Source organism: Diplotaxodon limnothrissa, linkage group LG9 (genome assembly GCF_057381915.1).
Source record: "Diplotaxodon limnothrissa isolate DT_005_m linkage group LG9, D_limnothrissa_male_GT1.1, whole genome shotgun sequence".
In the NCBI taxonomy this organism is placed as follows: domain Eukaryota; kingdom Metazoa; phylum Chordata; class Actinopteri; order Cichliformes; family Cichlidae; genus Diplotaxodon; species Diplotaxodon limnothrissa.
The window spans coordinates 22,701,296-22,718,378 of record NC_140604.1 but is presented as its reverse complement, the minus strand read 5'-3'; the positions used below and the strand labels follow the sequence as shown (position 1 = coordinate 22,718,378).

The following is a 17,083-nucleotide window of genomic DNA, read 5'->3' as shown; positions in this document are numbered from 1 at the left end:
AAGATTTTAGTATGGTGAGTTAGTGTGAAAAGAAATAGCTAATTAGTCTGGATGAAGCACACAGGAAAGCTATTGTTAGCTGTTAAACTTAAAGCATGACTTTCCTCCGCTACGAAGTGACCGGATAGACTATTTCTGCTAACTGTTACTACCAACTCCAGCACAGTGTTTCCTAATCACTGTGCAGTGGCACATACGTGTGTCGTGAGAAATCATCAGGTGTACCGTGCTCTAGATTTTCAAGGTGCCGAATTGCACCTCACTGAGAGGTGACGTGTGCACATTAGTCATGCGATTATTCCTACTAGTATGCTAGAGCAGTGTTTCCCAACCTTTAGGAGCCACGGCACATATTTTACATTAGAAAGATCACACGGCACATCACCAAACAAAAAAATCACCAAAAGCAAATTGATCATTTTCCCCCGTGCACCAGGTATAGCAGAATTGGTTCGATTTGACCCCAGTATAGCTTTTATGCTTTCTTGTAACCACTACTCATGCTAGGGCCTTCATCTCCAGGACCCAGGTCAGATTGACAACTTTCTCTTTTCAAATATGTATCTATTGCTATCATGCGCTGGATCGTCTCACAGTTGGCAACCTATTTAATTAGAGCAGGTAGTTGTACTGCCCTCTAGTGGAAGAGAATGTAATTGTTCTGCCCGTTACTCAGGCTGATTGCTTAGAGTACTAATCACACCTGATCATTTCTCATGGCACACCTATGCGCTGTGGCACAGTGGTTGGGAAACACTGATCTAGAGGGTTGAGATTTCTACCGGTAATATGTGTCTTGGGTTTTACCAAAAAGATCTTTTCTTGCCACGCCATTTTTTTTCTGTCTCAATCTAATAGAAATTTATAGTAAAACGTAAAAAGTGGTCTCAAGTGAGCCTTGAATTTTATGTATGGGTCAGTTCAGAGGGTAGGTAAAGACATATTTCATATTTCTGACTTTGGGAGTCACAGTGCTGACATGTAAGTCCCGAGCCATATCCTCATTTCTCTATATTTTGCTAGGAAAATGGGGAATAGTTGCACTGATTTATTGAAGCATGTACAAACATACATGGAAGAACAGTAAACCCTACTTTTGTCCACTGCCTTATTCACAAGGGGTCAAACTGTATAATATATTTGGCATTTTTTGACAGATTCAACTAAAGAAGTGGGAAGCATTTGTATTTTAGTGAAACAACCTTTGCTCATCGTACTTTATAAATTCAGAAGAAGATCTGGCTCTTTGAAAGCAGAATATAATGAACTAAGGGGTGGCTCAAGACTTCATGTTTTCCTAGGTAAAAAACGACCGCCACTGAATAGTTACATGCAGAGATAAGGTGTATATGTCATTTAATGGTCGGGCATTGTACAGCTACAAGCATTTCACCCCCATGTCATACTGTGTATGGTTGTGTGTGACAAATAAAATTTGAATTTGAATATAAGTATTTCTCCATGAGTGTTTAAGAAAGTACTGTCATTGCTTCACATTGTATATTTCAGCTGTGACATAAACATTTTTTTTCAGCAAAACTTTGAGTTCAGTGTTTGTCTTTTTTAGTTTGTAGGACTTCTTTCTTCTCATAAAGATTACCCTGTAAAGTAGAGCAGATGTAACACACCGGGCACTTTGGTATTTGTTTTTCACATTTTCCTTCTGATCTAAATCCTCTTTGTTTTTTTAAGATCAAAACAGCTTTTTCTTGGATCCTGTCTTAGCTCTATCATCCTGACTGAGGTCATCTGTCTGTTTTTTGTTTTTGTTTTTTCACAGAGAGTTAATCTGTCCTTCGATTTTCCTTTTTACGGACATTACCTGCGTGAAATCACAGTGGCGACCGGTGGTAAGTGAACACTGCTTTTGCCCTCTGTTCTCAGTCATATTTATTAGTGTTATTATTGGATATACTGCCTGTGCTTGGTATATTATACCGTACACAGACAGATTTTTATTGCTATGGGGTTTAGCAGGGAATGTGGTGAGATTTATGAAATGAGTCTGGAGTACAGAGGCATTTATGAAATGGGGAAGAAAACCACAGTCTGTGTGCATACATGTGTTCATGTCTGAATGTGTTTCTAGTACTTGGTGAACCTGTGGGTGTGGTGTGGCTACTGTACAAAGAGATATCCCCCCTAAATACAGAAAAGGGGACCAAACAATGAGTTATTTCTGCAAAAGATGCTTCTTGGAAACTAAATCAGGGAGATTCAGGGTTTAAAAACCTTGTCTGGCACAAACCACAGTACAAAACCACCAACAACAATCTTCCAGCCAAGCAGGCAGCCTGATACAAGACATTTACAGCTCTTACCTCCGTGGGATAGTCTGCTAGAGTAGGGGATAAAGCAACAAACCACTCCCAACACTCTGCACACCAGACTTAACTGGAGGAGAAACCAGACCAGTAGGTTTGGACGGGAGACAGGAGTCGTTCTGCCGAGTGACCCAGCGCACCCTGATAGACGTGGATAAAGAGGTTGGGGTATCAGAGGATGTGTATCTGGGGGCGAGACACATGACGCAGCAGACGTGTTTGCCAGAGTGTGCAAAGCAATTTTCCACTTGAGTCTTGATGGCGAAACCGCAACACCCCAACCGTCTATTATCACATCAAAGACTAAAGCCCTGCACTTACTCAACTATTTCAGAGATGTTGTGCAGCGTTTAACTGTCGGTGGAATAATAAAGAAATAATCAGTTGTGTCTCTTATCTTCATTCTCGTCACTGTCTCGTGTCCCCACTTGATCCTCGATCGCTGGGGAAAGTTCAGTGGGCTTTAGAGACGTTCTGGATGATGGTGAGGAGGAACGGATGGGCAGAGGCGCTACTAGCCCGAAAGAGATAACAGGAATTTGCATTTCTCCAGACAGAGATGGAGGGACAAGGCCGCGAAGAAGAGGAGGAGGAGGCAGCTATCTGCCTCTCACAGGCCTCGGGGACTTTGTCTCCGAGACACCCTCCTCATATCCCTCCATTTCAGGACCTATCAGTCAGCTCGCCCTCCTCTCACCACTGTACCATCTTTGCAGCCTGCCTTCATTTCTGTCAGCAGGTCACACTTTTTACTTAAGCAGATATTTTTCTTTCTTGCTTCCTACGCGGAAAAACTCTGCTGGAAAAGATAATTTCTTAACAGAGGGTGACAAAACGGCAGCGGAGTTGCATTCGGATTTCATTACTTTCCAAACAGTAAAGCAGCCAATCCTCAAACACATTAATGATCCAGGCACCAAGACTGGGTTGGCATGTATCCTGAATACACATCTATGGTCCAAGTGTACTTTTCAACTTTTTTGATACAGTGACTGTAGATTTAAACATCAAAAAGGCCTCATTCTAAGAACTTAAGGTGCATTTCCTCTTTAAACTGCCTACTTTGATGGACTCTCATGTTAAACATGGCCAAAGTTTCAAATAATGAGGTTAGCATATCCCAGTAAGCCAGAAGCCTGAGGCTTCAAGTAAAAACACCCTGTTTTAGACTTTTTGTTGTAATATTTGCTTTATATGATGTCAGTGAGAGCAGATATCCCTATTTTGTTCACATCAGTTGAACAGCTCAGGCTGTGAGCACAGAAGCTTCGTGCACATTCTGTTAGCGAGGGGCATCCAATCAAAAGAAAGGTGGCTTAAAGGGAGGTTGGCGTCAACAGAGACAGTTCTGGTGAACTGAGGCACTGGACAAAGGCCCAGTATAAAACACATAAAGATTATTCTAAACTACAGAGAGCCAACATTAAAGTACAGAGTGAGAAATTAACCGAGTAGGTTCCCATTGATGTTTTAGCTTTCTGGAAAAGTAATGGTGGCTGTTTTAAAATGAAATAAGGCAGATTACTGTAGATACTAATACACAAGGACGTCAATTTCTAGTGGAAACAGGTTCAAGGAATGTCTTTAACAATGAATAAAAATAATGAATACAAATATTAATAATAGAATTAAGACTTTTCTACTTTTCTTCAAAGTAAACTAAAAGAAAAAAGTGACGCATGCACATTTGAATAATTCTGCTTACAACATACTGCAGTCAGCTGAGAGCCAGAGTAGAGAGGCTGAGTGTGAATATAAGTGATGAAATATGATCTGACCGCTGCCAGCTGTGTGGACAGTTATCCAGCTGTGCACTGATTTCAGTGGTTGGTCTGTCACTTGTTAGAGGAAGAATGCATGCATCGGCTTACAGGAAACACAGGACAACTGCATGAATCAGCTTGGTTTTTTTCATGTTTTGCAGTCATTAATGTTTAAGGTGCCAAATGCATAACATTCGTGAGGTGTGAGGTACTTAAACTCTTGGGAACAAAAGCTCATATGAAATGTTATTAGAAGAAGACATGAGGAAGACAACAAACAGCAAGATTTTCATTAGAAAGAGTCGCCCCTCGATCTGGACTAGCAGCACTGCTCTGTTTTGTGTTGTTTTAAGAAAATCACTCTGTGCATCAGACTGCCACACTATGTAAAAATGTACTATATGAGAGCAATGTTATACTGTTCCTTCAGTCTCGTCTTTGTGTTAGTGTCTCCCACCTGTTTCCCTTAGCCTCAGTACCTTGTTTAGAAATTGTCTGAGTCTCTTCTTGCCCTTTGTCATGTTATCCGCCAGTGCTGCGTGTCCCTGGCTCTGTGGTTACCAGTATTTAGTTTTTAGTGTTTAGTTTAGTTTTTGGACTTTGTTTATTTTATAAATTTGAGTTTACACTGTCTCCTTCGATCCTTAGCCTTCCTACCACACAGCTGTCCTGTGACACCCACTCCCTCCCTAATTTTTTTCTTATCAAATCTCTGTGTGAATCCTCTTCTTGGCTCACAACTGAGCTGTGATGAAGAGAAAAATCCTGTAAATTAAACATCTCAGTACGAAGGAACAAAGATTGTCTAAACACAACGTCAGTAAAGTGAAGCTTTGACCTGGTGGGACTGCTAATTCCTGCTCATGTTTTTGGACAGCAGCACACACAGACACAGCTCCTGAAATAAAGAAGTGTCTTCCGCTGTCCCTCCTTTCTGAACGCTCCCTCTTTCCATTACTTCTATTTCTCTGTTGTTCCCTCGTGTATGCCTCCTGTTCTGTCCAGTCTCCTACTGCTGTAAGTGACGGCCATAATGAATGAATTGCCTCTCTATTGAGCGCCCCGCAGCTCTCACCTCTTTAGTGTATTGAGAGGCTGTCTGATTTTCTTTAGACTGTCAAATAAGTGGGATTATGTATTCAGGGGGTTGCTGGTGGTAGAAAGCAAAGGCATCAAGGCTAAGAAATAAAACATTTCAACCCTGGGCTTTATGTTTTCAGAGAAGTGTGTGTTTGGTTGGGTATTTTTTATTTTTTTATTTCTTTAGCTTTTAAGGGTTGAAAGTGGAGCCCAGAGGCAGAAGGTGAGCTACAAGCACAGGCTTAGGTAGAATGATGGGTGTCAGGTTTGTTTCTGTAATGCAGATTTGTTCACTCCTCTGCAGTGTCTTTTATTTTGAAAAATTTGCAGACTCACTGTTCAGTTCCTTTGTCTGACTTCCTCAGCAATAATGGTGCCCTTGCATATGTTGCATATGTGGCTAATGCCCTTGTCCCTTCTATAGTTTTATATTAAAAGATTCAAATTATTGAGTTAAATTATTATGTCTAATGATTATTTGGCTACACAATGTGAAACAGTCACAAACCCCATGCCATTTCTACTTCTAGAGGACTGAACTGAATTGCTTGAAGTATTCAGCTAGTTGTTTTTCATACTGCTTATTTTCTCAAGCACAACTTGTATCCTTTCTTATCCTAATGAAATACTTCTTTAAAATTGTCCCTGGCATCAAACTTCAAGGAAATACCCTCTGAAGTACCTACCTGTCAGGCATCATAGCAGCTAGGATGACAAGACATAAGGCTCAATACATGAGTGGGGCACAAGTGCCTTGGGAATCCCACAGGCAAATGGGAACCACAAAGAAGCCACCAGGAAAGTTGCAACCACCAAATACCTGCAGAGGGTAAGGCAAGTCCTGAGGAGTGAGCTGAATGGAAAAACCAAGATCAGGGTAATCAACACCTGTGCCCTGCCAGTGATCAGATACCATGCTGGGATAATAAGCTGGCCAAAGAAGGAGATAGAAGCCATTGACATCAAGACAAGGAAGCACCTTGTCTAGAAATCCTACCAGTGGCTGGACAATGCTGGACTGAAAGAAAGCGCAGAGGCACTAATCATGGCAGCACAGAAACAAGCTCTGAGGACAAGATCTATAGAGGCAGGGTCTACCACACAAGGCAAGATCCCAGGTGCAGGCTGTGTACAGATGCAATCCAGTACATAACTGCAGATGGCAAGATGCTTGCAGGCTGGGGAAACATTGAATGCCATAACCAAGTGGCCGGCATAGTATACAGGAACATCTAAGTCAAGTGTGGCCTTGAAGTCCCGAGGTCAAGATGGGACATGGTCCCTAGGGTCTTTCAGGTACAGACAGAAACTGGTGATGGCTAACCAACCGGACATAGTAGTGGTGAACAAGCAGAGGAGGAGAACGATATCAAATGAGAGCAACATCAGGAAGAAGGAACACAAGAAGCTGGTGAAATACAAAGGGCTCAAAGAACCTGAGAAGATGTGAAGAGTAAAGGTAACAGTGGTCCCAGTGGTAATCGGAGCGCTAGTTGCAGTGACTCCCCAGCTAGGCGAGCGGCTCCAGCAGATCCCAGGAATAACATCGGAGATCTCTGTCCAGAAGAGCGTAGCTCTAGTAATTGCAAAAAACAGTGCAGGACCCTTAAGCTCCCAGGCCTCTGGTAGAGGACCCAAGCTTGAAGGATAAAGACCGCCCGCAGGGGTGAGAGGGGAATTTATATATACATATATAAGCAGTCCTTCAGTGAGCCAAAAGGACTGCTTTATTCACTCTAAGTTCACTCTGCATTCAAGACTTTACACAAGAAATATAGTCAGATCCATATTTCTTGTCTCCTGCTTTCAGTGCTGACAGCACTTTATACGGAGGAAATTCTGAGCATGGAGATCTTTGGGGAAAGATTGATTCCCCTCATAGTATGCTCTGCCTGTGATTTCCACAGTGATAGATGTTTTTTATAGCACGCCCACCATATCAGACATACGGTGACATGAAATGAGGTTTTATACTCTGGCCTCAATGACATTTTTCCCAAAAATTGTTTCTCAGCAGAGTTTTTTATGCCTATATGCCTTAGGCAGCCACCTTATATACAGTATATCTCTTGAACCTGAGAAGAAAAGAAAGAGATTAAATTCGTATTCTGACCTGTTGAGTGATTTTACTGTGAAGCACCACATAACTAAAAGACCGGCTGTCCTAAAATCAAGTGAGGACCAGATGTTTTCATGTACAGCATGTGATTTACAGTGTTAGGGTTATGTTAAGATTTCTGATTTAGATTTTTTTTTTTTAAGGATAGACATGGCTGTATGTAAATGTCTAGTTTTGACTGTTTAACACTTCCATCTTCATCTCCAGTAGACTTATGTATATGTACAATCAGGACACAGCTATCTAGCTTGAAAAGCAGTGACTTTGTGTCAATGTACTGTTGCTTAAATACTTTGAACACCAAAGTTGCTTTGAAAATAGCAACTGACTGTGAAATGAAACCTGTTGGCCTATCACAATATTATGCCATGTCTTGAGGCATTGCTTCTCTTCGCTGCTTTCATTAATTATATAATTTACACAGACTGCCTCTTTCCAGTGTTTGTGCAAAGTTAGTAACATGCTGGCTTCATACTTTTATATATTGTTCTTAGGACACATTCAACAATTTGCTGCAGATTTGTTGACTACATTCATGACTAGGGGTGCAACGATACTCGTATCGATATTGAACCGTTCGATACAGTGCTTTCGGTTCGGTACGCATATGTATCAAACAATACAAAATTTGTAATTTATTTTATCAACTTTCCTTCTGACGATGCTGTCTGTGTTGAGCGCTCAGTGAATCTGCGTTCGACTACTCCGCCTAGGCTGCACTGTCGAGCGCAGATCCACTGAGCGTTCAACACAGACAGCATTGTCAGAAGGAAGAGCGCAGGGCAAGCTAGCGAGACAGAAGTTAAGCTCTTCTAGGGCGACCGTGGCTCAGGGGGCTGGGAAGCGCGTCTGTAACTGGAAGGTCGCCGGTTCGATCCCCGGGCTCTCTGTCCTGGTCGTTGTGTCCTTGGGCAAGACACTTTACCCTACTGCCTACTGGTGTTGGCCAGAGGGGCCGATGGCGCGATATGGCAGCCTCGCCTCTGTTAGTCTGCCCCAGGGCAGCTGTGGCTACAACTGTAGCCTCCACCAGTGTGTGAATGTGAGAGTGAATGAATAGTGGTATTGTAAAGCGCTTTGGGTGCCTTGAAAAGCGCTATATAAATCCAATCCATTATTATTATTATCTCCTTGCAACATGGCAAATTGAACCTCCCCCACCCTCATTCAGATCTGGCATTTGGAATTATTTTGGTTTTCATGTGACGTATGACCCTGAAGGTAAGCGTGTCATGGACTAAAGTAAAACAGTATGTTGGATGTGCCACGCAATGCTCAATTACATGGGTGGGAACTATAGTGTGTTAGCGCAGTTAGCTCGTTAAGGTGTTGGCCGTCTAGTCCCATGCAGGGGTAGCTCGTTAATGGAGATTTGCCGTGTTGTGGCGTTGTCATTTCAACGAGATTAACGCTGACAGCACTAGTGGGAACACAACGAATATGACTGCACATTTACGCCGACATCATCCAGGTGCAAAGACAAGTGGAAGCAGACAAAAACAACAAGCATGCATGCTACAAACTTTACCCGAGTCATTTAGACAGCCATTAGCACATGATTCTCCTTATGGGGACCTGATATGTTTAATATTGTGGCGAGCTCAGACAACGAGGAGACGGAGGTATCGTTTGGTCTTGCTTCCCGTGAGCTAGCCAGGGAGCACAGCAGTTTATTGACATCTGCAGAAGAACACTGCCGCTAGCTAACTGCTCAGCGCGGCGAACCGCACAGCAACAACAACACACAGGGCACCCTCTGACCCCAGAAGGACACACCGTCGCAGCGAGAGGGCGTCACCCGTCACTATGGCAACATAAACAAAACATAACTGTACAAACAGAACCCCGAACAGCCCTGACCGGCTACATAGCCCCCCACCTAAGGGGTCAGTTGTCCCCGACGACCCCATTACCCCACACAAAGTCCTGCAAATCTGCTTCACCAAACTTTATTTCTTCTCTAAGGCACGAACACCGCGTACAGTGGGCTGAAACAGTTTACTCACAGCGAGCATCGCCGACACAACTCTGGCTGTCGAGGGAGTTATTATATTCCTTTTTTTTTGAAACGATGATTTATTGATTTTGTCAGAACAACACGAACAGCAACAAGTCAGCACAGCCAAGCACAAAAAAAAAAAAAAAAAAAAAAAAAAAATAACAAAGCAAATGCAGGTATATGAGTTACCAGTACACACGCCTGGGACAAAATATGTAAAGCGTTTCACATTCGAAGTCAAGGGAAACAATAAATAAAAAAAAAAAAAAAAAAAAGGGGGGGAAAACACAGACATTAATCAGTGTGTTTAAAAACAAACTGCGAGTCCCCTTTATGTAATAGCACAGTAAGGTCATGAGGTAGGTGATCAAGCAGAGGCTGCCATATGCTACAGAATGCATTACAATTGCCCTTTATGATGGCACTGAGGCGCTCCATCGGCAGCACCCTGAGCAGTTCTCTGTACCACTGTGTAACAGTAGGAGGCCGTCTCTGAATCCATTGAAACAGTACACATCGCCTCGCCAAATGTAAAAGTTTACTTAACAAAAGCATCTGTACAGAAGACAGAGAGAGCCCTTCTATAGATAGACCCAGAACGAACAGCATAGGGTTCAGTGGGATCGTTCGGTGGAAGATAGAGCAAAGCTCTATAGCAATATTCTTCCAAAATCTAGTAATTAAAGGACATTGCCATATGCAGTGGTAATAGGTCCCTACAGCCGTATTGCACTTCACACAAAGAGCAGAAATCTGAGGGTGAATTTTATTTAGGAACTCCGGCGTACGCTGTAGTCTATGTAAGATTCTGTACTGGCTTTCCTTTAGTCTGTTACAGGGAAACAATTTCATGGCAGATCTGAAAGTTTTGGACCATGCTTCCGCACCAACCTGAGCTTCGAGGTCGGTTTCCCACCGAACCCTGGCCTTATCAGTGGTTATAAAGTTCAAAGACAACAATTTCCCATAACAAAGAGAAATAAATTTCTTTTTTGTAGTCATTTCCTCGTTAACTTTGAGAAGAAAGCTTTCAACAGGGTTCAAAACTGGTTGATTGGCTGGAAATTTAAGGGAGTTCACATAATGCCTTACTTGCAGGAATCCAAAGAAGTGTTTCTGTGGTAAATTATACTTAACTTGAACTTGATTAAAGGCCATAAAACTACCCCTTTCGAACAGATCACAAATAAATCTTATACCTTTGGAATACCAATCATCAAATATATTAATGCCAATACCTGGGGGGAAAGCTTTATTCCTAGTTAGAGGCTGCAGTGCACTAGAGAAACCTCTTCTTCCGACGTGGGCAGTAATATCACGCCAAACCTTTAAAGTGGGCATCAAGACGGAATTAGTTCTGACACCAAGAGGGAGGTCCGCCAGGTCAGTGGATAAGAGACTAAGAGGTGAGAGAGGGTCACAGCACCAGGCATCTACCGATGGTTCGCCCCGGTGAAGGAAGGAATGTAACCACCCTGAGATTATTTGTGCATGGCAAGCCCAGTAGTAATATAAAAAGTTAGGCAGTGCCTGACCCCCCTCATCCGTGGGCAGTTGTAAAATCTGTATCTTTAGTCTAGATTTCTTCCCACGCCATATGAATTTAGAAAGACATCCCTCAATCTCTATGAATGTTTTTCTGTTGATCCTGAGAGGCAACATTTGAATGGGGTATAATATTCTGGGTAGCACATTCATCTTGATTAAACTTATTCTACCCGTCCAAGACAGGGGGAGGTCAAACCACCTATTGAGGTCATTCTTGATTGAGGCCACAATCGGCTTGAAGTTCAACTTGTACAACTCCGCTGTGTCTGCGGACACCCTGATACCTAAATATGTGAAACCCGTGGTCGACCACCTGAAAGGGAAATTAGGAGGAGCGTCCCACCTCCCCCCGTCACCCAGTGGCAAAGCTTCAGATTTATCATAATTTATCTTATACCCTGAGAAGAGGCCAAATTGGTTGATGATATGTGTCAGTGCAGGAATAGAAGTTTCTGGCTTAGTGAGAAAGAGCAACACGTCATCTGCATAAAGGGAAATCCTGTATTCAGTATTCGACAAGGTCACCCCACAGATCTCAGGATCAGTTCTTATAGCCTCTGCCAGTGGCTCCAAAGCAAGTGCAAACAACAGGGGAGAGAGGGGGCATCCTTGCCGCGTTCCCCTACCCAGTGGGAAGACATCCGAGACCGAGCCATTAACCAAGACCCTTGCAGCTGGGGCCCCATACAGCAGTTTGACCCACTTGACAAATTCAGATCCCAAACCAAACCTGTCCAAAACATCAAATAGATATTCCCACTCCACCCGATCAAATGCTTTCTCAGCATCCAAAGAGATCGCAAGAGCCCTATAATTGGTGTTCTGAGAGAACTGCGCAACATTTATGAGTCGGTGGACATTGGAGCGGGAGTATCTATTCTTGACGAATCCCGTCTGGTCAGGCTTTATCAGAACCGGCAGAACCTCCTCCAAACGTCTGGATAAAATTTTGGACAGAATCTTACAATCCACACTAAGTAGACTTATAGGTCTGTAGGATGTACACAGATCCGCGGGTTTATCCTTCTTTAAGATCAGGGATATATGGGCAAGGTTTAGGGTGGGTGGAAGCACGCCCCTCTCAAGAGATTCTGTATACATTCCCAACAAAGGACCCGCCACATGTTTGGCCATTTTTTTATAAAACTCTGGCCCAAACCCATCAGGGCCCGGAGCCTTCCCGCTCTGTAAGGATTTAATTGCATCCAAGACCTCCTGCACCCTGATAGGGCTGCAAAGATCCAATCGACTTTCCTCTGACAGTATAGGGAGGTTAACAGTGTCAAGAAACAGTTTCCTGGCGTCTACAGTATTTTGACACTCAGGGGAATATAAGTCTTGATAGAACTCTTTCATTATTTTGCTGATAAGTTTAGCCTCAAACTGTAAGACACCTGCCTTATCTTTTAGAGAGGGTATTGCATAAGAGCCCCGTTTCCCTTGGGCAAGTCGGGCGAGCAAGCGTCCAGGTTTGTTGCCTGATTCAAATAATCTATGCTTCGCATAGAATATTGCAGTTTCCGCTTTCTGAGTTAACAGTTGGTCCAGGGCCGATCTAGCTGCATCCAACTTCCGAAGCACAGAAATAGACGAGGATTTCTTAAACTCCCTCTCCAAGTCAGTGATATCGCGTTCAAGCACTAATTGTTTGGCTAAGTTGCTCTTCTTTTTTGCCGAGGTAAAAGAGATAACGGAGCCCCTGAGAAATGCCTTACCCGCCTCCCATAGAGTAGAAGCACTAACCCCCGGTAAGTCATTTGTAGAAAGATAGAGTTCCCACTGATCTTCTAAATACTTTACAAATTTAGGGTCACTAAGGAGAGCTGGGTTTAGCCGCCAATGTCTAGACGAAAGGTCATAATAAGGTGGTGATAGCTCCATTGAAACTGATGAGTGGTCCGAAAGCGCACATGTGCGGATCAAACAGCCCCGAGTTCTGTCAAGGACAGATCCAGAAACAAACATGTAGTCAATTCTGGAAAAGGAAAAATGGGGGCGTGAGAAAAATGTGAAGTCCTTCACATGTGGATTACAAACTCTCCAAGCATCAAAGAGACCAAGATCTGAACAGAGGTCCGTTGTAGCCTTTGCCATTTTTGAAGATGGTTGAGATTTTGGTGGATTATAATCAGTTTCAGGATTCAAGCCACAGTTAAAATCCCCACCAATTATTACGTGGTTCGGGCACACAGGGGAGGTTTTTGCCAGAAAATTTGAATAGAACGATCTATCAAAAGTATTTGGTGCATAAACACTTCCCAATAGAATTAATTCCCCATATAGAAGCCCAGTAATCAAAATAAATCGTCCGTCCGTATCCCTTACAATAGTATGTAGCGTGAATGGTAGATTTTTATGGACCAATATTGCGACGCCTCTACTTTTAGAGTTAAAGGAGGAATAATAAATTTGTCCCACCCAATCACGTTTGAGTTTTAGGTGTTCGGAATCTGTGAGGTGAGTCTCTTGCAGTAATGCAATCTGCACTCTATCTTTTTTGAGTAAGGAAATTATCTTGCGCCTCTTAATGACGTGGTTAATTCCCTTGACATTAAGAGTAATAATTTTAGTGTTACTCATTGCAAAAGTAATCTGTCATTGGACAAGAATCGTCAACCCAAGGCAAACAGAAAGAGCCATCATAATAAAAGACATGTGAAAGACTTAACCCATGGCCTGAACCGGCCGTGCTGACATGAACAAAACCATCACAAAAAGATGGCAAAGGAACCTTCACCCACACAACAAATTGCATACAATAACAGAATTAAGATAAACGTCAAGGTATCACGGACTAAAAACAGACAAACAAGAAACAAACAAAAATGAAAATGCCACCCACCGGGTGGTGTCACAAGCCCAGTGCAGCCAAAAGAAGTTTCACTCCACGGAAGAGGAGGAGAGAGAAGACAAGAAAAAGAGAAAAAAAAAACAAAGCAAAACCCCGCCCCCGCTCCCCAAACCTGAATGGAATCGGGTTACTGTCAGTTGTGAATCAAAATTAGAGACTGAGTAAACAATTAGGCTATTTTCCCCGTTAAACCGTCTCTGCCTCCTCAAACTGCGTTAAACGCTGCGGACTCAGGCGTCCAATGACACGGTCCCAGTTAAGTCCGGCAGTGCCACAGTTTGTACGGGGCAAGCATCTATTAATCCAGCGCATTGATGAAACTTTGTGCATCTTTAGGCGATTCAAACTTGTGCTCATTGCCATTGTAAGTCAGCACAAGCGTCGCTGGATAGCGCATCCTAAAGCGGATGCCCTTGTCGATTAAGGCACGGCAAGAAGCATTAAATCCCCGTCGTTTCTCACGGATCGCGTAGGAGAAATCCTGATGTATGAAGATCCGCTGCCCGTCGTGGTGGAGTTCGGGGGCCGCTTTCACTGCAGCCATAATCCGCTGTTTATCTCCGGAGTTGTGGAGCTTGATGATCACCGGCCTGGGGTGAGCACCCCGCGGGCCGAGGCCCCGGTGTGCGCGGTCAACTTTAATGCGGGCTTTACCCGCGGAGCTGTGTCTCAGCCCGAGTGTGGCAGGCAGCCAAGCCTCAAAAAACTGAGTAGGGCTCTCACCCTCCGCACCTTCTTTCAGGTTAATGATGCGAATATTGTCGCGCCTGCTGCGGTTCTCTAAGTCGTCCAAACCTTTTGCCATAACCTTAATCCTCCCCTCCGCTTCAGCCAGCCTCCCCGCGAGGTCAGTCACCCCATCTTCCATATCTGAGATTCTCTGCTCTGCCTCCGTGACGCGTTTGGAGACGTTTTCCAGCGAGGACGAAATTTTCTCCAGTGTCCCCGACAGTGCAGACAGTTTTTGGTCAATTACCTCACTGATGCTATCGGTCACCTCACGGACGAGAGTTGCGGTGTCCACCGGGGGCGAGGGCTGGTCGCCCATTGCTACTAGCATGTCAGTTTGGCTAGCATTGTTCATCACGACGGCCGTGGTCTTTCGAGATTGTATCTTCGTCTGCTTCGACATTATTTAACTTCCAAAAAGCGTATTTAGGACTGCTGAGTATTCCCAAAGCTCTCAGTCACTAGTTTAGGTAAAAATATAGACAGTAGTGCGCATTACACTGTGATAAGTACAGGTGGGAGCGGGAGCACAGTGAAAGCACGTCTTCTAGCCTACCATATTCACCGGAACCCCCCCATTATATTCCTTTTATTTATTTTCTTTTCGTCTCTTCTGTAGCTAACCCTTACTTTTTCCCCTTCTCCGCTCTCTCTCTTCACACACACACCAGGCAGTCCCGCTACACACATCCCGAATACATTTCCCATCAGGCTTCATCCTTAAAGGGGAATGCCTGTAACACAGGGCTTGCAAAATCGCTAGCCCGACGTCCCGGGGCTAGCGATTTTTCCAGTCGGGCTACCAAAATCTATCTCTGCCCTGCCCGTCGGGCTATCATAGGAAGGAAAAATATATGTCAATGCTTTTGCATTCTTTCGGAAATGTAGCTGGGTAATTATGTCATTGGCATCGGTGAGCCACTGTCAATATGTGACATATTGAAATCGCGTTTGAATTTGCGCTTGTTTTTTGCTTTCACTTTGCAAATGTCCAGGTGCCTTCTTTTGGCGCACCGGCCGGTCACGACCGGCGGGGGAAAAGTCACTTGGGTCAGAACATGGGGTGCCACCATCATCCCACTTCTGACACCAATGTGGCGAGCTCAGACAACGAGGAGACGGAGGTGTCGTTTGGTCTTGCTTCCCGTGAGCTAGCCAGGGAGCACAGCCGTTTATTGACATCTGCAGAAGAACACTGCCGCTAGCTAACTGCTCAGCGCGGCAACCGCACAGCAACAACAACAACAACACACAGGGCGCCCTCTGACCCCGGAAGGACACACCGTCGCAGCGAGAGGGCGTCACCCGTCACTATGGCAACATAAACAAAACATAACTGTACAAACAGAACCCCGAACAGCCCTGACCTGCTACAATATGCTGCTGAGAATATAGCCCAGAAGAAGCGGATAGTATAGCTTTTATTTTGGAAAGAGCCATTTCTCTGTAATAAACTCTCTTTTCCAAAGTGATTCCTCAATCAGATACAGGGCTCCAAAATCGCCTGCCCAACGTCCCGGGGCTAGCGATTTTTCCAGTCGGGCTACCAAAATCTATCTCTGCCCTGCCCGTAGGGCTATTGTAGGAAGGAAAAATATATGTCAATGCTTTTGCATTCTTTCGGAAATGTAGCTGGGTAATTATGTCACTGGCATCGGTGAGCCACTGTCAATATGTGACATATTGAAATCGCGTTTGAATTTGCGCTTGTTTTTTTGCTTTCACTTTGCAATCGCGCGAACTGTGTATAGAGAGCAACAGTACTGATTGGTGAGTGATGATAATTTGTGCACCAATTCCTCCGACATCGTCTTATCAATCGTTAGCTTACTATGCAAACATGACAAGTGAACTCTCCTGCAGCAAGCTTAAACATATGAGAGGTTGATCGCGCAGAGAATCGCTGACCGTTATGTGTGTGTTCTGCTGAGCCAAATAAGACAGGTCAGGGTGAAGAAGTGACAGCCAAAGAAAAGCTTACCACAAAACGGAAAAGTTATGACAAATCAGACTATAAGGCAAAAAGAAAGTGCAGCTTTATGGTTTCATGGACAAAAGAATTTCTGTGACAGCAATATGACGAGCTATATAACCGGGGCTGCACATAAGTGGTCCGCAGGTGCACATAAGTGGTCCGCAGGTGCGCATTCGCTGTCAAAAAACAAAACAAAACGCGCACAAGATATGAAGTTGCAACGCGTGTTTGCATACATAAGATTTTCTGGAGGAGGACAGACATTTGTTTAAAACTCTTAAAGATGTCGAAGAAGCTCCTTTAAGCAATTACTTTGGTGTTCCTCCACCTCCAAACAATTGTCAGAAGGAGTCCGAACCACAAAAGAAGCACGTATTCTCGGAAAAGTGGTTGCAGGAGGTGAGCTGGCTTCAAACAAATGATGAATGCACAGAGATGTGGTGCGGAATGTGCCGTGAAAATCCCACTCTAGCGGACAAAAACAGTGCTTTTTATATGGACGCAAACGCGCGTTGCAACTTCTTATCTGGTGCGCGTCTTTTATTTTGACAGCGAATGCGCACATGCGGACCACTTATGTGCACCCGTGTAAATAACATAATGTTCTGCCGGGTGTGTTGTTGGTTTTCTCTCGATTTCTGAGTCGACAAGCGCCTTTGTTACTGGGACCAGTCATTTTAAGAAAGGCCCCCATT

The 17,083-nt window shown here is 44.0% G+C and overlaps 1 protein-coding gene across 1 annotated transcript in view; it reads left to right on the top strand.

Moving 5' to 3' along the window:
• Positions 1 to 17,083, top strand: part of plxdc2b (plexin domain containing 2b) — a 122,500-nt gene that overhangs the window by 66,189 nt on the left and 39,228 nt on the right. Inside the window, exon 4 of the mRNA XM_085362867.1 lies at positions 1,781 to 1,850. Within this exon, the coding sequence (XP_085218993.1) occupies positions 1,781 to 1,850 (70 nt within the window). The remainder of the gene's footprint in view (positions 1 to 1,780; positions 1,851 to 17,083) is intronic.